This window comes from Pleurodeles waltl, chromosome 5 (assembly GCF_031143425.1).
Source record: "Pleurodeles waltl isolate 20211129_DDA chromosome 5, aPleWal1.hap1.20221129, whole genome shotgun sequence".
Lineage (NCBI taxonomy): Eukaryota > Metazoa > Chordata > Amphibia > Caudata > Salamandridae > Pleurodeles > Pleurodeles waltl.
The window spans coordinates 1,662,413,262-1,662,432,771 of record NC_090444.1 but is presented as its reverse complement, the minus strand read 5'-3'; the positions used below and the strand labels follow the sequence as shown (position 1 = coordinate 1,662,432,771).

The 19,510-nt window shown below is 42.5% G+C and overlaps 1 protein-coding gene across 1 annotated transcript in view; it reads left to right on the top strand.

Moving 5' to 3' along the window:
* Nucleotides 1-19,510, top strand: part of WDR35 (WD repeat domain 35) — a 267,899-nt gene that overhangs the window by 46,971 nt on the left and 201,418 nt on the right. Inside the window, exons 5-7 of the mRNA XM_069235987.1 lie at nt 2,521-2,649; nt 15,816-15,949; nt 18,859-19,024. Coding sequence (XP_069092088.1) covers nt 2,521-2,649; nt 15,816-15,949; nt 18,859-19,024 — 429 coding nt within the window. The remainder of the gene's footprint in view (nt 1-2,520; nt 2,650-15,815; nt 15,950-18,858; nt 19,025-19,510) is intronic.

Sequence of the window (19,510 nt, the reverse complement as noted above, 5' to 3'; positions counted from 1 at the left end):
GTTCAGTCACCTTAATCCTTCACATGGCACTCTGCATGAACACATATGTCACATTTTTGCACTTGCTGGAGCAACCCTTATTTTACACGTACATAGATTGTTTCCTGTATGTTGGATATGTAAACATGCTTTGTGCAGTAATTACTGTCCTGGAATTTTATTTTTCCCGGTTTCCCTTTTGAAAAATCTTTTTCTTTTTAAATCTATTTTTGGGTTATGTGTTGGGTCTCTTAAAGGTATGCGGGTGCCTTACAAAATAATTGTGTGAGATACCGACAAGGCCTTTCTTTGCACTAATCATATGCTACCCGAGCCCTGGAATTCACTGGGTGGCCCCATTACATTGTAATGGTCCTTGACAATATAAGGCCAGCATAGGCACACCACACGTATCTTCATAGTGGGCAGTGCAATGCTATCCATGTCCTCGTGGTGGCTGCCTACTATTTTATGAATCTAAAGTCTGACCAGACCTGTTTCCTCTGTCAATGTGAGTGCTGCCAGAAATGAAGGTGCATGGATGAGTCTGTGGTGCCCTCTTGAGACTATTGCAAAAGGAACAATATTGAATTGAATTATGCATTGAGAACGTTTGAGCCATCTGCACCGGAGCCTAATCCTAATCCTGCCTCAATCCATAGATATTTGGTGATGACATTAACTAGATCTCGACCATTGTGGCAAGGAGAACAGTTACAGAGAAGGAGGACGTTTGTGTGCTTCATCCTTAGAACTCAAAACTTTACAAACTTGTTTGTCATGACTATCAGATTTTGTAGTACTCATGCGTTTTCTTTTTTGATAAAAGATAAGCACTGGGCTGGACATTACATTTTTGTGTGTTGTGGCTGATTGTTCTTAGCTCCTGTTCTGCACATTACCTCCCTGAGAAACCTGTAATCTCTCTCCTGTCATTACTCTGAGAGCCAAGTAAGGAAATGGTTGTACTTGGCCTAGTTTAAAGAGGTAGGTTTTGTAGAGCCTTTGATATCATGCGAGCTAGGACAGTTGCGGTCCTGGGTGGACTTTAGACAGGAATTACGTAATCTGATGGGAGGTGTTAAGGTGTGGTTATGAAAGGTATGACACAATGCGTGCAGAGCGCAAAAGTAAGTTGAGGGATAAAGACATCTGTTACAGAGTTCCGTGTGTGGCATATTCATTTGCATGCTCCCGGGCTGGGGAAGATGCTACAGGATTGACCCTAGAGTTCCAGTGGCAAACAACCTAAACCAGTACTGTTGGGACTCAGTAGCACCTCTCTGCTCTTTGGCCCTTCAAACAGGGTCTGGCAGTGCAAACAGCATGTCCTATGGGATTTTAAATGGAAAAAACACAACTTTTTTTTACCCCCCTCCCTTTTAATTTTTTTTCCTGCTGCACGGAACTGCACAAAAATTGGTGTCCTGGATCATAGCTGCATGGGATAAGTGATTGCCTATTTTTGTGCAGATTGGTCCATGGGGACCAGAGTTAGAAGTACCTTTTCAATAGAACATTGTTGTGAAACGTAACTACACAGTGGCAACAATGTGATGGAGATATAGATATATACAAGATTATGCACTGGTGCTAGGCAGTGTGTAGTTATAGCGAGGCTTTGCTCCCCATTGAAAAGTAAATCTTTTCTTTTGCTTATAAGTTTGGCCCATAGGCCCCCCTGCACCTTTACACCTCTTCTCCGCCAGCCTTTTCATGGTGGTGGTACTGCCATGAAAGGTTGGTGGAGGGCAAGGTCATAATCAGCAGGGCAGCACTGCATGCAACGCCTGCCTGGCTGATTGCGATCTCCACCTGCTGCCAACCCGTCGGGATCAGTAATCCCGGCAGGGACAGCATAACTCTGGTCTGACCGCCAGGGTCTTAATGTGGCAGTCGGACCGCTAGAGCAGCAACGGTCCTGACCGCCAGCCTGGTAATGAGGCCCTAAATGTTTCTTCTGTTTTCTACAGACAACCAAACACTGTAGTCCTAGTTTTCACTGACTGTTTTCAATAAACATTTTTAAGGTAACTGACCCAAAATAAACATGTAATAGGAAAAAATATGGACTTTTATAAATGTCACCAGAATCTCATGATTCTGGTGACATTTATAAACCATTGTGCCTTGGTTCTTGTGGTTCATGATGTCACCTAAAGCTCTCGATGACAAAAGGGAACTGTATTACATCTTTCTCCGTAGTGTATGTTAAGTGTCTGGGATCCTGCAAATAGACAGCCTATTCACATATTTATGGTGCAGAATAGAATTACAATTAACCTTTCTTACTAGCTTGAGACATCTAGAAACTTTAATTCATTGTATGAATATGTCTCCTTTGTAGCAAAATTACTACCTTCATTTACTGTTACTTATGTCTGTTGACATCTTATTGTAATGGCTCATATAGTTTTCTTTTGTGAAATCTAATATGCCAAGCATTTAATAATAATGCAAGGGAAAAAAAAATTTGAAAAACCTAGAACTGTTTATAATAATAATATGAAAATGAAATAATACTAAAGTAATTCTCTGCAGGCTCTTGGTACGAGGAAATGATCAACAACAGAAATAAATCTGTTGTGCGAAGTATGAGCTGGAATGCCGATGGACAAAAGATCTGTATCGTATATGAAGATGGTGCTGTGATTGTTGGCTCAGTTGATGGTAATGTATACTCAAAACAGTATAGTGTTCCAGGTATCTGTTGTGTACAATGTAGAGCATATGTTTATTGCTGCACAATTACTGTGGCCCACCATTGTCCTCTTGTCATCACACAGCAAGATGTACTGATGTAAATTCACAGGATATCCATGCATTGGAGAGGGTGCTGCTGAAAGGCCTAAGCATCATTCTGTTTCAATTTAAATATGTCTTCCTAAGCTTAGCTACCCTGTCAATTAACTTACATTAGGGCTTGAATGAAAACTTTACTTATTTCCAGTAGGGCCTCCAACAAAATAAGCTATGCTTGTGTCTCCTGTTGATTGTTCCAGATTTATACTCTAGAGATCTGGAATTGGAGCAATATTATACCTCATTCTCTAAAAGTACAGATATCATATCAAGCAAGCACCAGACACACAGTAGAAGTTATTTTCCATTTGTTGTCCCTAACAGTGTGATTACTCAACCACTTTAAATGAACTTATAGATAAAACCTTACCCTCAAAGACTCTTAAAGTCTGAAAAAGGAGATTGGCTCTGTATTTACTGGAAAGGAAGAGAATTCCCCTTTCAAAGGAGATGTCCCTTCTTCTGGGAATGATTCCATGAAAAGTGCCCCACCAAGCACTTTCAAGAAGGGTTTGCAAAAAAGGAAACGTGGAGCTTCCTTAGCTGAAATTTAGTTCAGCCACCATCTCTGAGCATCAGGCAGAGCCTTCCTCAAAAAAGGTGGTGAAAAAGGGCAAGGATTATCCTTCTGCAAACATATGCATGAAAATCCAGCTATTCTGATATCCGATCAGACTTTTTGATCAAGTCATCAACAGCCTCGGCTCCATCGCCAGTGAGAAAGGTCCCATTGATGGGTACCTCACCGTCGTGACAAGAAACCGTTGTCAACCCTCTGCACTGTAGACCACCCAGTCGATGGCAAAGATGCATCCACCGTCAACTTCAGTGACCTCCATGACTATTCCCACCTCTTTGACAGTGACAATGGGCCCACCGTCGATAGCAGCAACCATCTTGTCAGGACTTACGTTGCAGCTTTTAACTTTCCCGCAATGTCTGCCTAAGATTTCTACACACCACATGGTAAAGATACTGGATTCATAAATGTATGCTGATGCCAGTAACCATGATCAAGTGTCACACACCGTCTATTGGCTTGCTCAATTAGATGTACATTATGTGCATGATTTTGAAGAATAGCCCTATGAGAAGGAATATCAGCAGGAGTACTGTTGTACCAGGCACTATTGTTGGACCTGGCCCTTTCTTTATGGTCCTCTCCAGACTTTTTTGAATTTTCCCACCACTTTTTGCTGAATTCCTTTTTGTTGGATTTAGGACTCTGGGCACTTTACCACTGCTATCCAGTGCAAAAGTGGATGTGCTCTCTACTTAAAATATGGTACCATTGGTTTGTCCAAGTTGGCATATTTAATTTACTTGTAAGTCACTAATAAAGTGCACTACATGTGCCCAGGGCCTGTAAAGTAAATGCTATTAGTGGGCCTGCAGCACTGATTATGCCCCCTCCCCTCTTCAATAGCACCTTTAAACATGCATCAGGCCTGCAATTGCAGTGCCTGTGTGTGCAGTTTTAAACTGCCATGTCAACCTGGCAAGTTAACCCTCTTGAAAGGCCCAAACCTAAAGTAGGCCCCGGATAGCCTCAAGGGCAGGGAGCAGTGTATTTAAAAAATGTTGGTCATGTACTTTCAAGTTTTACATGCCCAGGTAGTGAACAACTCATAAATTAGTTTTTTCACTACTGTAAGGCCTATCTCTCCCATAGGTTGACATTGGGGTTGTCTTCTTACATTTTATAAGTGTAGTTTCCAATTGGGAAAGGATGGAACCCCAAGTTTGGTAGCTCTGTAATCACAAATGATGGTGAAGTTGTATTATAAATTGTTATTCTGAAAATGCTCCTTTTAGAAATTTGTCATTTTCTTACCATAAATCATCTAGTGCCTTGTGCCTGTCTCTTAATACGCTTCTGGGTGAGTGACAGTTGGGCTCTTCCCTCCAGAGAGCCACACACACAAAGGGAGATTAGGTGTGACTGATGGACCATCAACATCCTGATGGCCCATCCCTGCATGGGAGGGAGGAGCTGACACCTGAATGGGCTGTATCCTGATCCCACACAAAGGGCTGCATGACCCCCTGTAGTGAGTCTGGAGCCAGGAAAGGAAGGGAGGGGACTCTGTGCATTTCAAAGGCCTCTAGTTGAAGTCCCCTCCCCCCCCAGTTCAAAGGCACCACTGCATTTAAGAACTGGACTTCTGACTTCACCAAGTCAATACACTTCTGGGTCTGAGGACATTCTGCCAGGAAGAAGGACTGCTACTCTGCTGGACTGCTGCTCTGGAAGAACTGCTTTCTTGCTATGCTGGCTTGCTGCCTGCAGCCCTCCTTGCCTGGGAGAGAAGGACTAGATCCACAGCATTTGAACCCAGAACCAGAGTGACTCCAAGGCATTGCTGGCTTGCCCACTGTTCTGCTGAAGTCTCAGGTTCACAAAAGCCCATTATCTACAGCACCTGGACTCTGCCATCTGTATGTCTTGTTCTGTCAAGTGGTGCCAATCCAGCCCTGGGCCCTTGAAAGGGTGTAAAGTACTCCCACTGTAATATCCATGCATTTCAGTAGTTGCACCGGTCAGAACCAACACATCTCCCCTTGCCACCATGCATTGATGCCGCCGCCGAGGACAAAGACATTGCATTGCTGGCTGCACTGCTCGACGAAGACTCACTGCCTTCATCGCAAAGCTGTTCCAGGGCGTTCCATTGACTGCTGCGCAGCTCGTTGACAACGCATCTCCAACTGCACGGATTGGAACCAACACATCGCCTACATCCAAAGGGTTCAGTGCTGACGCATCACGTCCTCTGCTCCTCACATGGGTCTTCAATGTCGACACATCCCTCCGAAAGGTTGGTTCCTGTAGCCAACCTGCTCCCCATCGCGCTCCATCTTACTTTTCAGATGTCACCTGATCTAGCGTTACCAGATAGCCCCAGTTGGCCCTTTATGGTTTTAAGCATTATATTTGCAGACATTCTTCAAAAATGCATATCTCAACTTCAACTTACTGGATTCTTTTTTTTAAAAATTAAATCAAGTTCTATTTTTCTAACGTGGTGTGGATATTTTGTGTTGTGTTTTCACAGTTTTACTGTTTGACGTATTGCATAAACACTTTACATATTGTCTTTTAAGTTGAGCGTGCCTGCTCTGTGCCAAGCTATCAGAGGGTAAGCACACGTTAATTAGGGTGTGTATCTGACTTACCCTGACTAGGATTGTGGTTCCTGCTTGAACAGGGTACATGCCTCTGCCACCCAGAAACTCAGTTATTAAAACTACAAACATCATCATCAGACCGCTCTAGCAGCTATGACCAACCTTGCTTTTGACGTTCCTGGAGGGAGTACACTTATGATGCAGGTACCTGTGTCATTCATGAACACATGCCAACTGATGCTGGACATATTTCAGAGGTTACTTTCACAGCACCCTCTGCAGATACTGCCCCTTCCTCCTCAGGTGCCAACACCACGACTGCCACCTCCTCCACTAGACAGACCTTCCCCTCTACTGCCACTTGTCTCGCCTACAACTAAGGACATGGGAGAACAGGGCACTTCTGACTTAGACTAGACCAGGGGAAAGACAGGATGATAATCATGCACATAATGAACAGAAGGAGGAATATATTCTTCCTAAAGACGGTGATAAATAACCAATACAGCTTAAATCACCATCCAGTGACATCCCCCATTTTCACACCTTACTGGAAAGAATAGCAAAAAAGTTTGACCTTCTCATAGTTACAACAAAGGTAGAAGAACCTGGTCACTCCGGCATCAGCCTCTCTAGACAGAGATAGCAGACACATTGACAACTTTGACAGTCCAATGGTCTGCAGTGGTCATCAAGGCAGTGAATGTCCTGGCGATTCTGGGACAGTATGATCACCAGATGTGACACAACATTTTGGCCTTAGTCCAACTCATCCCAGATGACAGAAAAGAAGAAGCTAAAGTCATTGTTAAAGAAGGTGCTATTTCATCGTCCACTAATATTGACTTAGAAATATATATTTCCAGTGCTAGCTTACATCAGTTTCTAAGAGCAGCATTACTACGCAAGGAGGGATTGCTTCAGTTAACTTCCTTCTGCCTAGAGGTACAGGCAAATATTTTAGGCATGCTTTTTGATGGTCAAGCTTTATTTGTGAAACATGTGGACGAATGCCCTGCAAAATATCAAAATGGACACGAAAATGGCACATTCATTAGGATCATTACATTATAGACCTCCTATTTCCTCTTCCTTTTATGGCTCAAGGAGATCCCAAACCTTCAAAGGAGTGTAGTCCTAATATGGCGGCCAAGGAAGACCAACTAGCCTCCAAGACCATCTGGATAAGGTAAAGACTACTTTTCACACAGAGATCAGGGCCCAGACTGTGGCAAAACACTGGAAAAAGGGGATTATTCCAGCCACACTCCCACGATAACTGGGGATCTTGACTTTCAACAGCTGCCACCTCTTCCAGCCTCAGTTATTCAAGTTGTGGAAAGAATCTGTGCTTTTACACCTGCTTAGGAAGTAATAACTACAGATCATTGGTTTCTGCTGATAGTGCAGTATGGTTGTACTCTGGAGTCTATACAGAAACCACAAAATAGAACACTATCTGCATTTAGAGAAGCTACAGCAAGAGATTATTCTCCTAAAAGGAACCATAGAGAAGTTCCCACGGACTCCAAGAAATCAAAGATTGTACTTCAGATTCTTTTTTGTCATGAATGAATTGGACTAGTGGAGACCAATATTGTACCTGTGGACGTTAAGCAAGTTCTTGAAGAAACAATCCTTCTATTTGGTAATCTGCAGAGAAGTATTTGTATTTGTGGCATTTCTGAAGAGCATTAAACCAGAAGGCATTAAAGTGCTGGAATCCTGAGAAGAAACTGGGCAAAAATTGGCAGTCCAGTACAAGCAAACCCACTGCCCAACAGCCCCCAACAAAAAACTAATATGCAAAAAGCCACATTTTGAGTTTCTTACAGATCAGTAGGTGTGAGCTAAGGCTACAGATATGTTCAGGAAGGGAGTTCCACAGCCTAGCAGCTGCTACTGTAAAAGCCTGTTTTTACCACCAGGCTTTCTTGCAGCGTGCTACTACTACGTTGTAGCATCCCTCTGATCTCAGAGGTCTCCTAGGCATGTACTAGCTGTCTTAAAATAGCTCAATCCCTGAGAATAAAGAGTATTATGCATCAGGCAGAGTGTTTTAAAAGACACTCATTTCTTCATGGGCAGCCAATGATGGTGTCTCAGACCATCTGTAATCGGGGAGTGTTTGAGTAATTCCAGGACTTTGCGTGCAACTGCATTTTGAATGATTTTATGCTTTTTTAACGACAGCTGTTGATATTTAAATGCAGGGCATTGCAGTAGTCCAGTCAAGATGTAATAAGAGCTAAGACCACAGGTACCCTAAGCATTTTTTGCAAGGAGAGGCAGTATTTTCTACAATATTCTAATCATCCAAAAACTAGAACTAACTGTTATAGTAAAATAGGTGTCGAAGGTCAGAGAGTTGTCAAACATCACACCCAGGGTTTTGGCTGCCGCTAATGGCCACCAACATCCGGTCCAAATTGAGTGGTCCATTTTAAACACCACAAACCCTGTTTTCTCCTGATTCATTTTAAGCGAGTTCTCCCTCATCCACCTGCTGACTTCCTGCATATAGGCCCCAAACCTGTCAGTTGCCTCTTCCCAGTCCTCAGAGGTGGAGACGATGATCTGAGTATCATCTGCCTAGGAGGACACCTGGAAAGTGAAGATATTGCCAGTTTCGCAGGGGGGTGGGAGTAGGTGGTGGGCAACATTCAAGTTAAATAAAGTTGGGCTGTGGGACGACCCTTACGGCACCCCACAGGGAGACTGAAAGGGGGCTCCTCTGAAATCACCACAACTCACCGAAATCGACCTATCACACACAAAGGATTCAAGCACCTTCAGGGCCACATCCTTCAGTTCAGCCTGTTGCAGCCTCTGCATCATCAAAGATGGAGAAATGGTGTCAAAGGCTGCTGACAGGTCTAGCAAAATGAGGATAACCACAACTCCCTGATCCACTTGCCTGCAAATGAGATCCGCAATGGCAATAAGTGAAGATTCGGTGCAATGATTCTTCCTGAACCCATTCTGCAAAGGGTCCAGGAATTCTTGATCAAGGAGAAAATTGGCTAATTCCTGGTTTACATGCTTTTCCAAGATCTTTGCAGGAGCGGGCACAAAGAGATCAGATGTAGATTTTTCAGATTGCTAGAGTCCTCATCAGGTTTGGTTTTTAGAGGGATAAAAACTGCCTCGTTCTAGGCCTGTGGTTACACCCTAGACTCCAGGACCCACAAAAGGATCTCCATGGCCTCAGCCATGAGGTCCAGAGCTAGCTGCAGGACCCTAGGCGAACACAGATTGCCCGGGAAACCCGAGGTAGTACCCAGTAGCAGGGTCTTGATCTTAAGCGCAGTTAGCTTGGAGAATCTGGCTAGACAACTGGGGGTAAGTTGTTCTTAGGCTGCTCTAACTTTGCCAGGCTGTGACTGGATCCCAGAATCACCGGCACCATCAGTGAAACCTGGGAACTTTCTGTGGATCTTCAAAATGTTCTCTTTAAAGAACTCAGGTACATTATTACAAAAGGCTTGTGAGTTCTCATTCTCCTGGTGCATCAACGGAGACATAAGGGAGAGTACTGTATTAAAAATGTTCTTTCGGGACATTAATGGCTGACCTGATCATCTGGGCGAAATATCCTGCTTTAGCTTCTTTAATTGCCCTTTTATATTTCAAGATAATCTCCCTAAGTTTGATTTTTCTCTACCGGCTCAATGGCCATTTTCTATTTCCGTTCCTCCATCCTGCACTACCTTTGGAGCTCCGTGAGCTCCTTTGAAAACCACGGGGCAGATGGTTTCTTCCTGCCCTTTGAGCTGATTCTCGTCAGGGGAACAACCTTTTCTACCTCTTCCTTATGATGCTCCAGGAAAGGGAGCACCACACCTCCTTGGGTCTTCAGGATGCATATTTTCATTTCCAAAGACATCCAAAACAGGCATCCAAAACACAGACTGTACCTGAAATTCTGTATTGCAGGGCACAGCTACTTTTCATGGCATTTTCATTCAGGCTAAAATCTGCAGCCCAGATTTTCACAAAGTGCCTGGTGTCAGTGGCTGGCAACCTTTAAAGACTGGGTCACCAAGTATATCTTTACTGGTTGATAGGCTCATCAAAGCTTTGACAAAGGAAGACACCTGTGCCCCTAAAGCCACCTGCATCAGCATATGTGACTGACTGACTCGGAATACCATCAATTCTTAAATCAATTCTACACCAAGATTGCAGTTCCCAGGAACAATTTTAGACACTAGATGGGAAAAGCTTACCCCTTTGAGGAAACTGGGACAGAACTTCAGGCCATGGCAATGCCATTTTGATCCAAGCACACATTGCCTGTCAGGATATGAAAATCCCACTTAGGTCTTATGTTGTCTTCCATTGGTCTGTTCCCTTCTGCAGGCTTCAGATAAGGCCTGTTCAGCAGGAGCTAGACTACCAGTGGAAGCAAGTGTCATGGAACAATACTGTGTAAGTCTCCACAAGGCGCAAACAAGCCTGCTGTGGCGGAGGTTCCCTTCAAACCTCATAGCTTATGTTTTGTTCCTACCTTCCACAATCATGACAGCTGATGTGTCAGCGGATGGTTGGGGGTCCCACATGCAAGACCTATGGACTATGGCATAGCGACTCCACATATCCATTCTGGAGATTTGGGCCATCTGGTTTGGGCCTTCATTCATTCCCTCCAAGGTTAGCAAAATTAGCTTTGTTGATCAGGACTGACAATACAGCCTCAATGTATTGCATCTCAAAACAAGGAGTTGTGAAAAACAACACCCAGCAGGTCAGGAAGCCCTCCAGTCTAACACGCATGATGCAAAAACAGGAAGCAGCTCAGCCAATAAATAAAAATAATTGATATTTCAACTCCCCACACCTGTCCCTGGACAAGGCTCCATTGGAGCCCAATGCTAAAATGCATGACATTTTGTACAGAGTATATTTTTTCTCTCTACGCAAGTCTGTGAAACCTTGTCACCTGGAAGAAATGTGTTATTTATCTTAAACCCTCTAATGAGCAGGTGGAAGGATCTTCTCCTTTTCCTGGAAGAAGCAAGTGACATCCTTGAGTAGCTGTCATTCATGAATACAATACTGAGCTCCTAATTCTACTGAAATCCGGCTTCCAATTGCCAACCCCACACAAATTTGCAAATGTATTACTCTGAACCAAATAGCCTCTGGCCTACTACAGTCATGAAACTTAACATAATTAAGGTCAAGAAACAACAGCCACATTTGAGTATAAAATATACTGATACACGCTGGTTTGCAGATATATAAAAACAAAAACATTGAAGTTGTGGGAGGAAAATTTTCTCTGTAACTATTCAATAGAAAAAAAGACTCATCTCTTCCTTTATTATCTTTTTATTGTCATTTTCCTCTCTCTTCTCAAAAACAGCAAGCTTTAATGAATAGGCAGTGCACTTATGTTTGAAAAAGCTGAGGATGATGCATTATTAATTTTGATTTGTACAACACGACCGCAGTTAAAACAATTGCAATCATTAATTCAAATATTTTCGATCCTCATGGTCTAAAGATTCTCCCAGCCACGTCCAGATGCTGTTGAGACTAAGATCAGGACAAATCTGTATCTCATGTGCTTTCCTGACTCTCTCTTAATGTTATCTATCTCCTCATGTGTTGTAAGGGAAGTCTTTGAAAGATGGGTGCAACATTCAGCACCTACAACAACATAAATGCCTCCTTTAGCTGCTAAGAGATAATCTAAAGCCATTCTCCTTTGAATTAGCAGTTTAGCATGGACGTCTAGTTTGTCTTTCAATTATTTTTAAAGCTGTAGCAGTAAAATAAGCAATATTTTCTGATGTCTATGCATTTCTTCTTATTTCATTCTCAGTCATTCTGTACATTGCAATTGAGGCAGAAAATAATTTAGTAGTAATTGAAGTTTCCTGCCTACCCCTAGTTCATTCTAAAAGATGATCACCAGGGCATCTCATGAGGGAACAATGTATCCTGGATAACAAGTGTCAGTCCAATATAAGGGCAGCCAAAGGTTGCCACAAATAGAATAGACATGACGTCCTTGCTGGTAACGCTTATATAAAACAACAGCCAATGAAGAAGACCTTACTCACAAGGGGGTAGTTCAAAAGGTATGTTCTCATGGGTTAAATCACAATTACTATGTAAGACAGAGGTGCTCACAAATAAATCCTTGCTGAGCCATTACAAGGTGACTAATGAGAGGAATCATATCTGACATGTTACAGTTCATAGGATTTTTAAACTTTTCAGGGCCTGGGGTGAGATGTTGACACATGTTAGCAGCCTGTGGCATAAAAGACAAAATGAAGGCAGGTCTCATTATAACTAAGGGGTACTTCGATCAAAGGAATGCTGTGCCCCACATCAACAGGCATGTGTATGCAAATCCAACAGGAGGAAGATTTAATTTTCTATACCTTTTGAACTTTAACACCCTATTAGGCTCCGAGCAAGAAGAAGGTTCACTATGGTTCTGTCTTGGCGTAGCTCTATTCTGCAGCAGGGTTGTATCCCACCAACAACCAGAAGCTTAGTAAAGTGACAACGAGAGCAGGCCAGACCCACGTATCCGGGAGGGGACTGCTTACCTTGTACGGAGGTGGTAATGATGAGACGTTGTAGGGGCAGGGTCGCATGGTTGTAGTGGAGCAGGCAGAAAAGGTGACGCAAACAATTTTGCCAACACAAGTCTAGAACCATTAGCAGGAACACCAGCATAATTGGGACAAGCAGCTCATTTTCAGTGAGATTAGTGGCCCCATTTTGTCAGATCATGGCATTTGACAGCTGTGTTGATGATGAGTAGGATCTGATAGTGTCCATGCCAGCAAGACCACAGTGTGGTCTTCCGCTGGTGTATTTCCAGCCACTGGGCTGGTGGGCCCAGCAGGCCTGTTTTGGACACCCACGTAAGGTTGCTTAAACCTGAGAACATAAACTATAGAGACATTGTAAAAGCTTTCTGTAATACTGTGAAAATGCATCATTATTCAACTGGATGTCCAACTTAGCAGTTGAGACTGGAGGGGTTTTGAGAGGCGTTTCATACGTTGGGCCTTGACTATTTGATATGGGTTCAGTTTGGTCTTTTGAGAGGGAATCACTCTGAAGGATGCATAATACTACTGTCTGGTCATCAGGCCATTTAAACTGGGTCTCTGAGCATATCGTAGCTATCTTATTCTTAAGGTTATCATTGCTCCTTTCCACTTTTACTACTGACTCCGGGTGATATGCACAATGGAAATGCTGGCCTATTCCTAAGCCTTACAAACTGCCTGTTCTACTGCTGGTACGAACTGTGTCGCTTGCTAGCTTGCCGGTACTCAAATTTAAGGGATTAAAATCTCTGAGTAACTGCTCAGCTACTTTAATTGTATAGGCACGGGCACCAGGTAGGCTTCTACCCATCCTGAGAACATACACACAGTAACTAGGATAAAGGAATAACCTGCATATTTGGGCATGTTGATATGGATGAAGGGGCCGCAAAAAAGGTTAGGCGATTAGTTGGGGTGGCCCTAATCTCTTTTTGACATTTTGTAACAGACATTTGGCATAGGGCTGGCAATAGTCCTGGGCTATTGAGAAAAAGAAAGGTGCATACCTTCGGGTTTCTCCAGCATGTATGGAGATGTCCCTACCAACATGTGGTGATCCATGATGCAATGTGATGAGGTTGAGTAGTAGAAATTTCAGAATGACAATACACCTAGTGCTGTCTTTCCACACCCCATCAGGGTTTATTTTGCATATTTGTTCCTGTGCTGTTTTCGCTTTTGGAAGCTTCCTCTTGTAATTGAGACAAACCATTAGCATTGGTAGTGGAAGTAAGTCCGTTCTTATAACATACATCAGCAGTTTTAGAAAAAGCTGCATTGAACTTAGCACAATATTTTCTGAAGTTTCACCAAGGTTCAAGACTGCCAATACAGACCTTAAACACGGTAGGAGCCCAACTGTGATTGGATCCAGAATTGAAGAGTAATAAGCTATGGGCTTTTTCCTATTCCCATTATTTTGTACCAAACTCTTAATGCTAATCCTTTATATTTATAACAATATATACATAACCAGGGAGTCCTAATTGAGGGGCAGAGGCTAATGTCTGCTTAATTTCTAGATATTTGGCTTTACTAGATCACTGCAAGTGTTCAAGGGTGTCTATTCTTACATAATCCTGCAAAGGCTTTGCTATTTCAGCGTAAATCAGGATGGGCGCTCAATTTATGCCTGCAGATGCATCATCGTAAGATCATTTATTTGTCACGTTCAGCCATTCAGGAAGAGGCTGCTCACTATCAAAGCAAGACCTTACATGCTGACTGTCCGCCTGTCTCATATTTTGCCATAATAAAGCTAAGAATTTGCTGCAGTACACAGGGACTTTCACCAGAAGGACATTCCACCAGAAACATGGCCACAACTGTGATACTACATGCTGGAACGTCTTTGCAGGGCACTTGCCATGCAGCCTAGTGGGAGAGCAGGCATACCTTCACCAGCATTACTGCCCTGATGTGAATGAGGTGGGACACGCAGTTCTACAGAACCTTTTTCAATAAGGCAAATCTGCTTCTCGCTTCATTCAAATGCTATGTGCTACTTTCTATTCTAATTTAAGCATGTGAACATATGAAAGATCCTTTGCTCCAGAAGATATTCGTTTCTTACATGCAACTCCAGTTCTCCATCGTTGATATCTTTCATATAGTCACATGCAACCCTTCTTCCTCCCGCGTCAGAGGATCACCTCTATCATAAGTTCTTTTCACAGTTGTGCTAAGAAATCTGACTTCTGATGACCTCTAGTTGGGAGTAGGAGAGCTCAGCAATTCCATCTCATTGGCTAAAGTTCAGATTGTTTCAAATGAGGTTGATGTGCTACAAAACACTGTTGTTGATGCCTTTGTCCATACTACACTGTTTACTGCTATTTAAAGTTCTCTGTGATTCCCAGCCTGATGGTGGGGAATGATTCAAGCATGCAGATATATATAAGATGCCAACTCTGGAGCACTGGAGGTATGTAAGTCATTTTATGTGCTTTATGCAGATTATTTTTACATGGGAAATCTGCATGCATACAGTTTACAAATAACTGTCAACGATTTGCTTGAGTACTGCTGGCATCCTTTGTGAATCCCATAAACACATTTGTCCAAATGGAGGACTACTCCTATGGGAGCAAGCTTTGCACTTTGAAGGAGGAGCTTTGTAAATAAAGGTAGTCTGTTTTCTCTCACATGGCCCTCATTCTGAGTGCTGTAGAATTCTGAACTCCGATAGTAACAGGATTACTGGCCAAATCCGGAATCACAAATCCAGTGGAAATACCGCCTTCCTGGGGTTTTCCAACAGACCTTTTCACAGGCAACGACCAGTGAAATTTCTGATTGAAAACTTGTTCAAAAACGGGGAATAAAAGTGCAGATTTGGTGCAGTAACTCATATTCTCTCATCTTCTCCACATTTCTGAGGTCACACTCAAGGTTTGACTCCGAATGCAGTGGTTATCCTGCATCCAGATTTCCCAATTCTGCTGTATCAGCAATTTCAGGACTTTGAACACCATTGCAGTTATATCTGCCCACTTAAGATAAAGGTCTAAGGGTGATGGTTTTTAACTCAGACGTCGTCTGTTAGTAAAGTTTAATTCAGAGTGTATCCTATCAGGCTGTACGTTTTTCTTCTGTAATGGGTTGTATAGTACTGCTTATGGTAATTTCCAAATACAGAAGCCAGTATTTGTGTCACCCGAGCCATATTGTGGCTTTGTATCCTTGTACGTCACCATGTGAATAATACTTTTCAGGTTTGGTTAAATGCTTAAGCAGTGCACTTACATTGAATAGTTTTTATTTTAATAATCCATCACCAGCTCCTTTACTAATTCATTTGATGATGTTAATTTGTTTCGCCAGGCAATCGAATTTGGGGAAAAGAGCTTAAAGGCATTCAACTTTGTCATGTAGCCTGGTCTCCAGACAGTAAAGTCTTGCTTTTTGGGATGGCAAATGGAGAAATACACATTTATGACAACCAAGGGAATTCTATTGTAAGTATATTTTTAAAACCTATCTTTATGCCAAATTTAGTTGTAATTATTGACTTCAGACACAGATATTTAAGTATTAATCACAAACAAGATTGCTGATGCCAATCATTTTCACTCTTGTGTAGAGGTTTTTACCATTCTTCCCTAACAAAAACCACAGCTAGAACAGAAGTAGCAAGACTGGTTTTCGAAGCATTACCTGTGGTGCCCCCCCCCCACACACACACTTCTGCTGTGCCACATGTTACAGGGCCTGTGCCGCAGTGCGTTGCGTGTACAGTGCTAGCCTCGTTCAGCAGTACGTACTGTCCATGTGGCTGTGACTCCTAGAAGCACAGCCCGTGCTGCATTATTCCCTGTTCCTGCTGCTCCCTCTTGTAGCATGCCAGTGACCATAAGTACAGAAACAGCTTCCAGATTGAAGGGAACACAGTACTTTTGTGGCCTCAGGCAGAATCTTGTTTAGAAACGAATAGTGTGGTAACTCAGATAGGAAAAACACTACACTGTAATGCAACCTACACCTGTATCTAAACACTCTGCATATTGTCCTTAAAACTCTAAACACACGTAGAGTGAGGGTTACTAATACTGAACTAGTTCTTTTGTAACACAAGCTTTGCAAATGGGTAATGCTCACCAGAAGGACACAGAACCATAGAAACCCACCTCAGCTACATGGAGAGTGCAATCGTCCTGCTAACATGAGTTACTTCGCAAACCTTCATTATAGGTTAAGGGCCATGATTATCCAAACAGCACAGAGTAAAGAAAGTGCAGTGGTAACTACAGTGTCAATGGACACTGCGAAAGGAACAGTGTTGACGTTTAGTTGTAAAGGTTTACATACTGAGGGAGGTATGCTTACCTCTGAGTGTCGAGTAGCACTCTAAGGCGCAAACCAAGAGCACACAGGGCTCTAAAACTGTGTGGTGTCTGAATCTACTAAATAGCTGACTAACCAAGTGAGTGATGATTGATACACTTGGGAGATCAATAGAACAACAAATGAATATAATAAAAAGAAATTCCAGTGATAGGTGTACTGTTACGTTATAGTTACCACTTATTTCACCTGCGCGCTGTACCAATCAATTTCTGAGACATTTCCCCTTGTCTCTGGTGAGGTGCTTGGGACCTGTAGCAGATCTTCATGAACATTAGTTGTCATTGAGGTTGTTTCTTCTGCAATCGTTCTCATGGTCATGGGTAGAGCAGCTATCAAGCACTTCTTAGTTTTTGGGCTTTCTATGGGCTGGCTTAGGTCTTCCACACAAGGTAAGGTAAACAGAGGGGCACGCCAGGGGAGCATAAGCAAGCATGGCCTTCATAGGCAGTTTAGCCAGTAAGAACGTGGCAGCACACTGATTCTACAGTAATGATGAACCACAGGACAGTATATTCTAGGGGTGTGCGAAATTTGAGTAATTTGGTCTCACATAGTTACACGACATTTAGGCAAAATGAACCTTACTGAAGCGAAGTGCAAATCCGTCATTTTGAGCTCTATTTTTGCATCAATTTGTCGTATGAGGATGTATTTCAACAAAGCGCCACAAACAACAGCGGTATGTGTTCTGTTGTTCTTGTGCAATTTCTACAGTAAATGACACGTTGTTCACTAAATATTTACTGTGAATGGAACATATTTACATTATGTGCCGAAATGGCATAACTTTGGGAATTTCGCATAACAAGTGCAAGGCCAAATTCCTGAAATTGAGCCAAATATGCTGGCATAATGTGAATTTTCACCCAGGCCTAGAGTATACACAAGTCCAGATTCAAGAGATGTACATTTAGGTGCTGACCAGTTCTAGGTTTTATTTCCAAAGCTGAACAGTTGACGTCAACCCACCAGGTTGAGCTATTTTCCCTCTGGGAGCTCTGAAATAATGCCCTTTCAGTAATCCTTCATGCCACAGCTGACTGGGAGAAGACGCTGGGGGTGGGGTACATCTCAGCGGTGAACGCATCCTCCATCATGCAAACTCAATTCTTACTCATGAATGTTTGTTACCAGTGAAGGATACACCTAAAGATGAGTGCAGCAGTAATGCTCATGAAGCATTTTATCTTTACTGGCAGTTGGTCATTCTCATGGTCAAGAAAGGTTGTGCAAATGATGATTGTGCTTCATGTTTGCAAGCGTTACATTCAGCCAACAAAATAGGGAAAAAGATCCTCCGTCTGTCCCAGGGCTCTCTGAATTTCAGCTTTCACTGGGGAGTCAGTAGGCAACTCCCATTGGAGACACTAGACACAACGGGGACCAAAAGGGATGCTCTCCCAGGGTCTCCCAGCTCAATGCTCAGATGAGGAATACCATTATTCAGTTGGTTGGCTCTTTAGGATCGGGGCCCCATTGGTGCCAAAAGCAAAACACTGCAGATTATTCAAGACCAAAGGAACATCGCAGGGTTGGCACAGTCATAGACTTTCATCCTTTCACTTGGTATAGACAGTTTTTATTTCTGAGAAGATGCTGCCATATAAAAAGAAAATGTATATCTATGAACTTTGCTTACATTTTAATAGTCTTTCTCAACCCTTTATGGAAAGAGTATCATATTTCATACAGTTGAGCTATGAATAAGTAGAGATCAGATGCCATATATTTTTAGTCTGGCACAATTAGATGGAGATTAGCCCTAGAACAGATGGTCTGGGCAGCTTAAGGACGTAGAGCAAGAACAATGTTAAATCATAGCCTGGTACATAGCTGTAAACATATCTGGGAACATTGTTCTGTTTCTGCTCTGCAAATTTGATTTGTAAATCTTTATGTATGACATTTTATTTTTAAACCATTATTTTTTATAATTTCTAGTTGTTGAAATGCATATATTGTTATTGAGATTCTGATTTGCTGTAATATTTTTTAACTATTTGTCTTTTTTTGTGTTTAGGGGGCGATGACAATGAGCTGTCTGGTGAATGTGACTGGAGTACTCAGCATTGCTGGAATGCATTGGTATGCTGGTGCAGAGGGTTACATTGAACCAGATTGTCCTTGTCTTGCTATCTGTTTTGACAATGGTAGATGCCAGATAATGAGACATCAATATGATGAGAGTAAGTGCAACTTGTGGTTCACCTGAATTTTATGGACACATTTATCAAGTAATGTGGGAAAGAGCCAGGGACTCAACAGACTATCTCTGAGATCCCACACAACACCCTATGTAACTGTCTCATGAATTAATTTGATCACTTAATATCTTTCAATGAGTCTTGCATAGTACTTAAGGCCCACAGCATGGTAGGGTCAGACTTCACCAAGACAATTTAAATCGGAGTGTAATCATTGAGAATATGCACTCTCCGTTGTCCACCTGATCTTTATGGCTTGGGCTATCCCATGTAATGAACCTTTCTCCCACTACCCTTCTGTCCAAACATGATCTGTGATAATTCAGAAAACACAATCCACAGAACAGCATGTTTCTCAGTGGGTTGGTACAGAGTGGTAATTCTCCCGTTGATCTAGATAGTTTTCATGAGCATGCTTACTCTATGTGCATTAATTTAATTTCACTCTCTTCATCGTGGAGCCTTTGA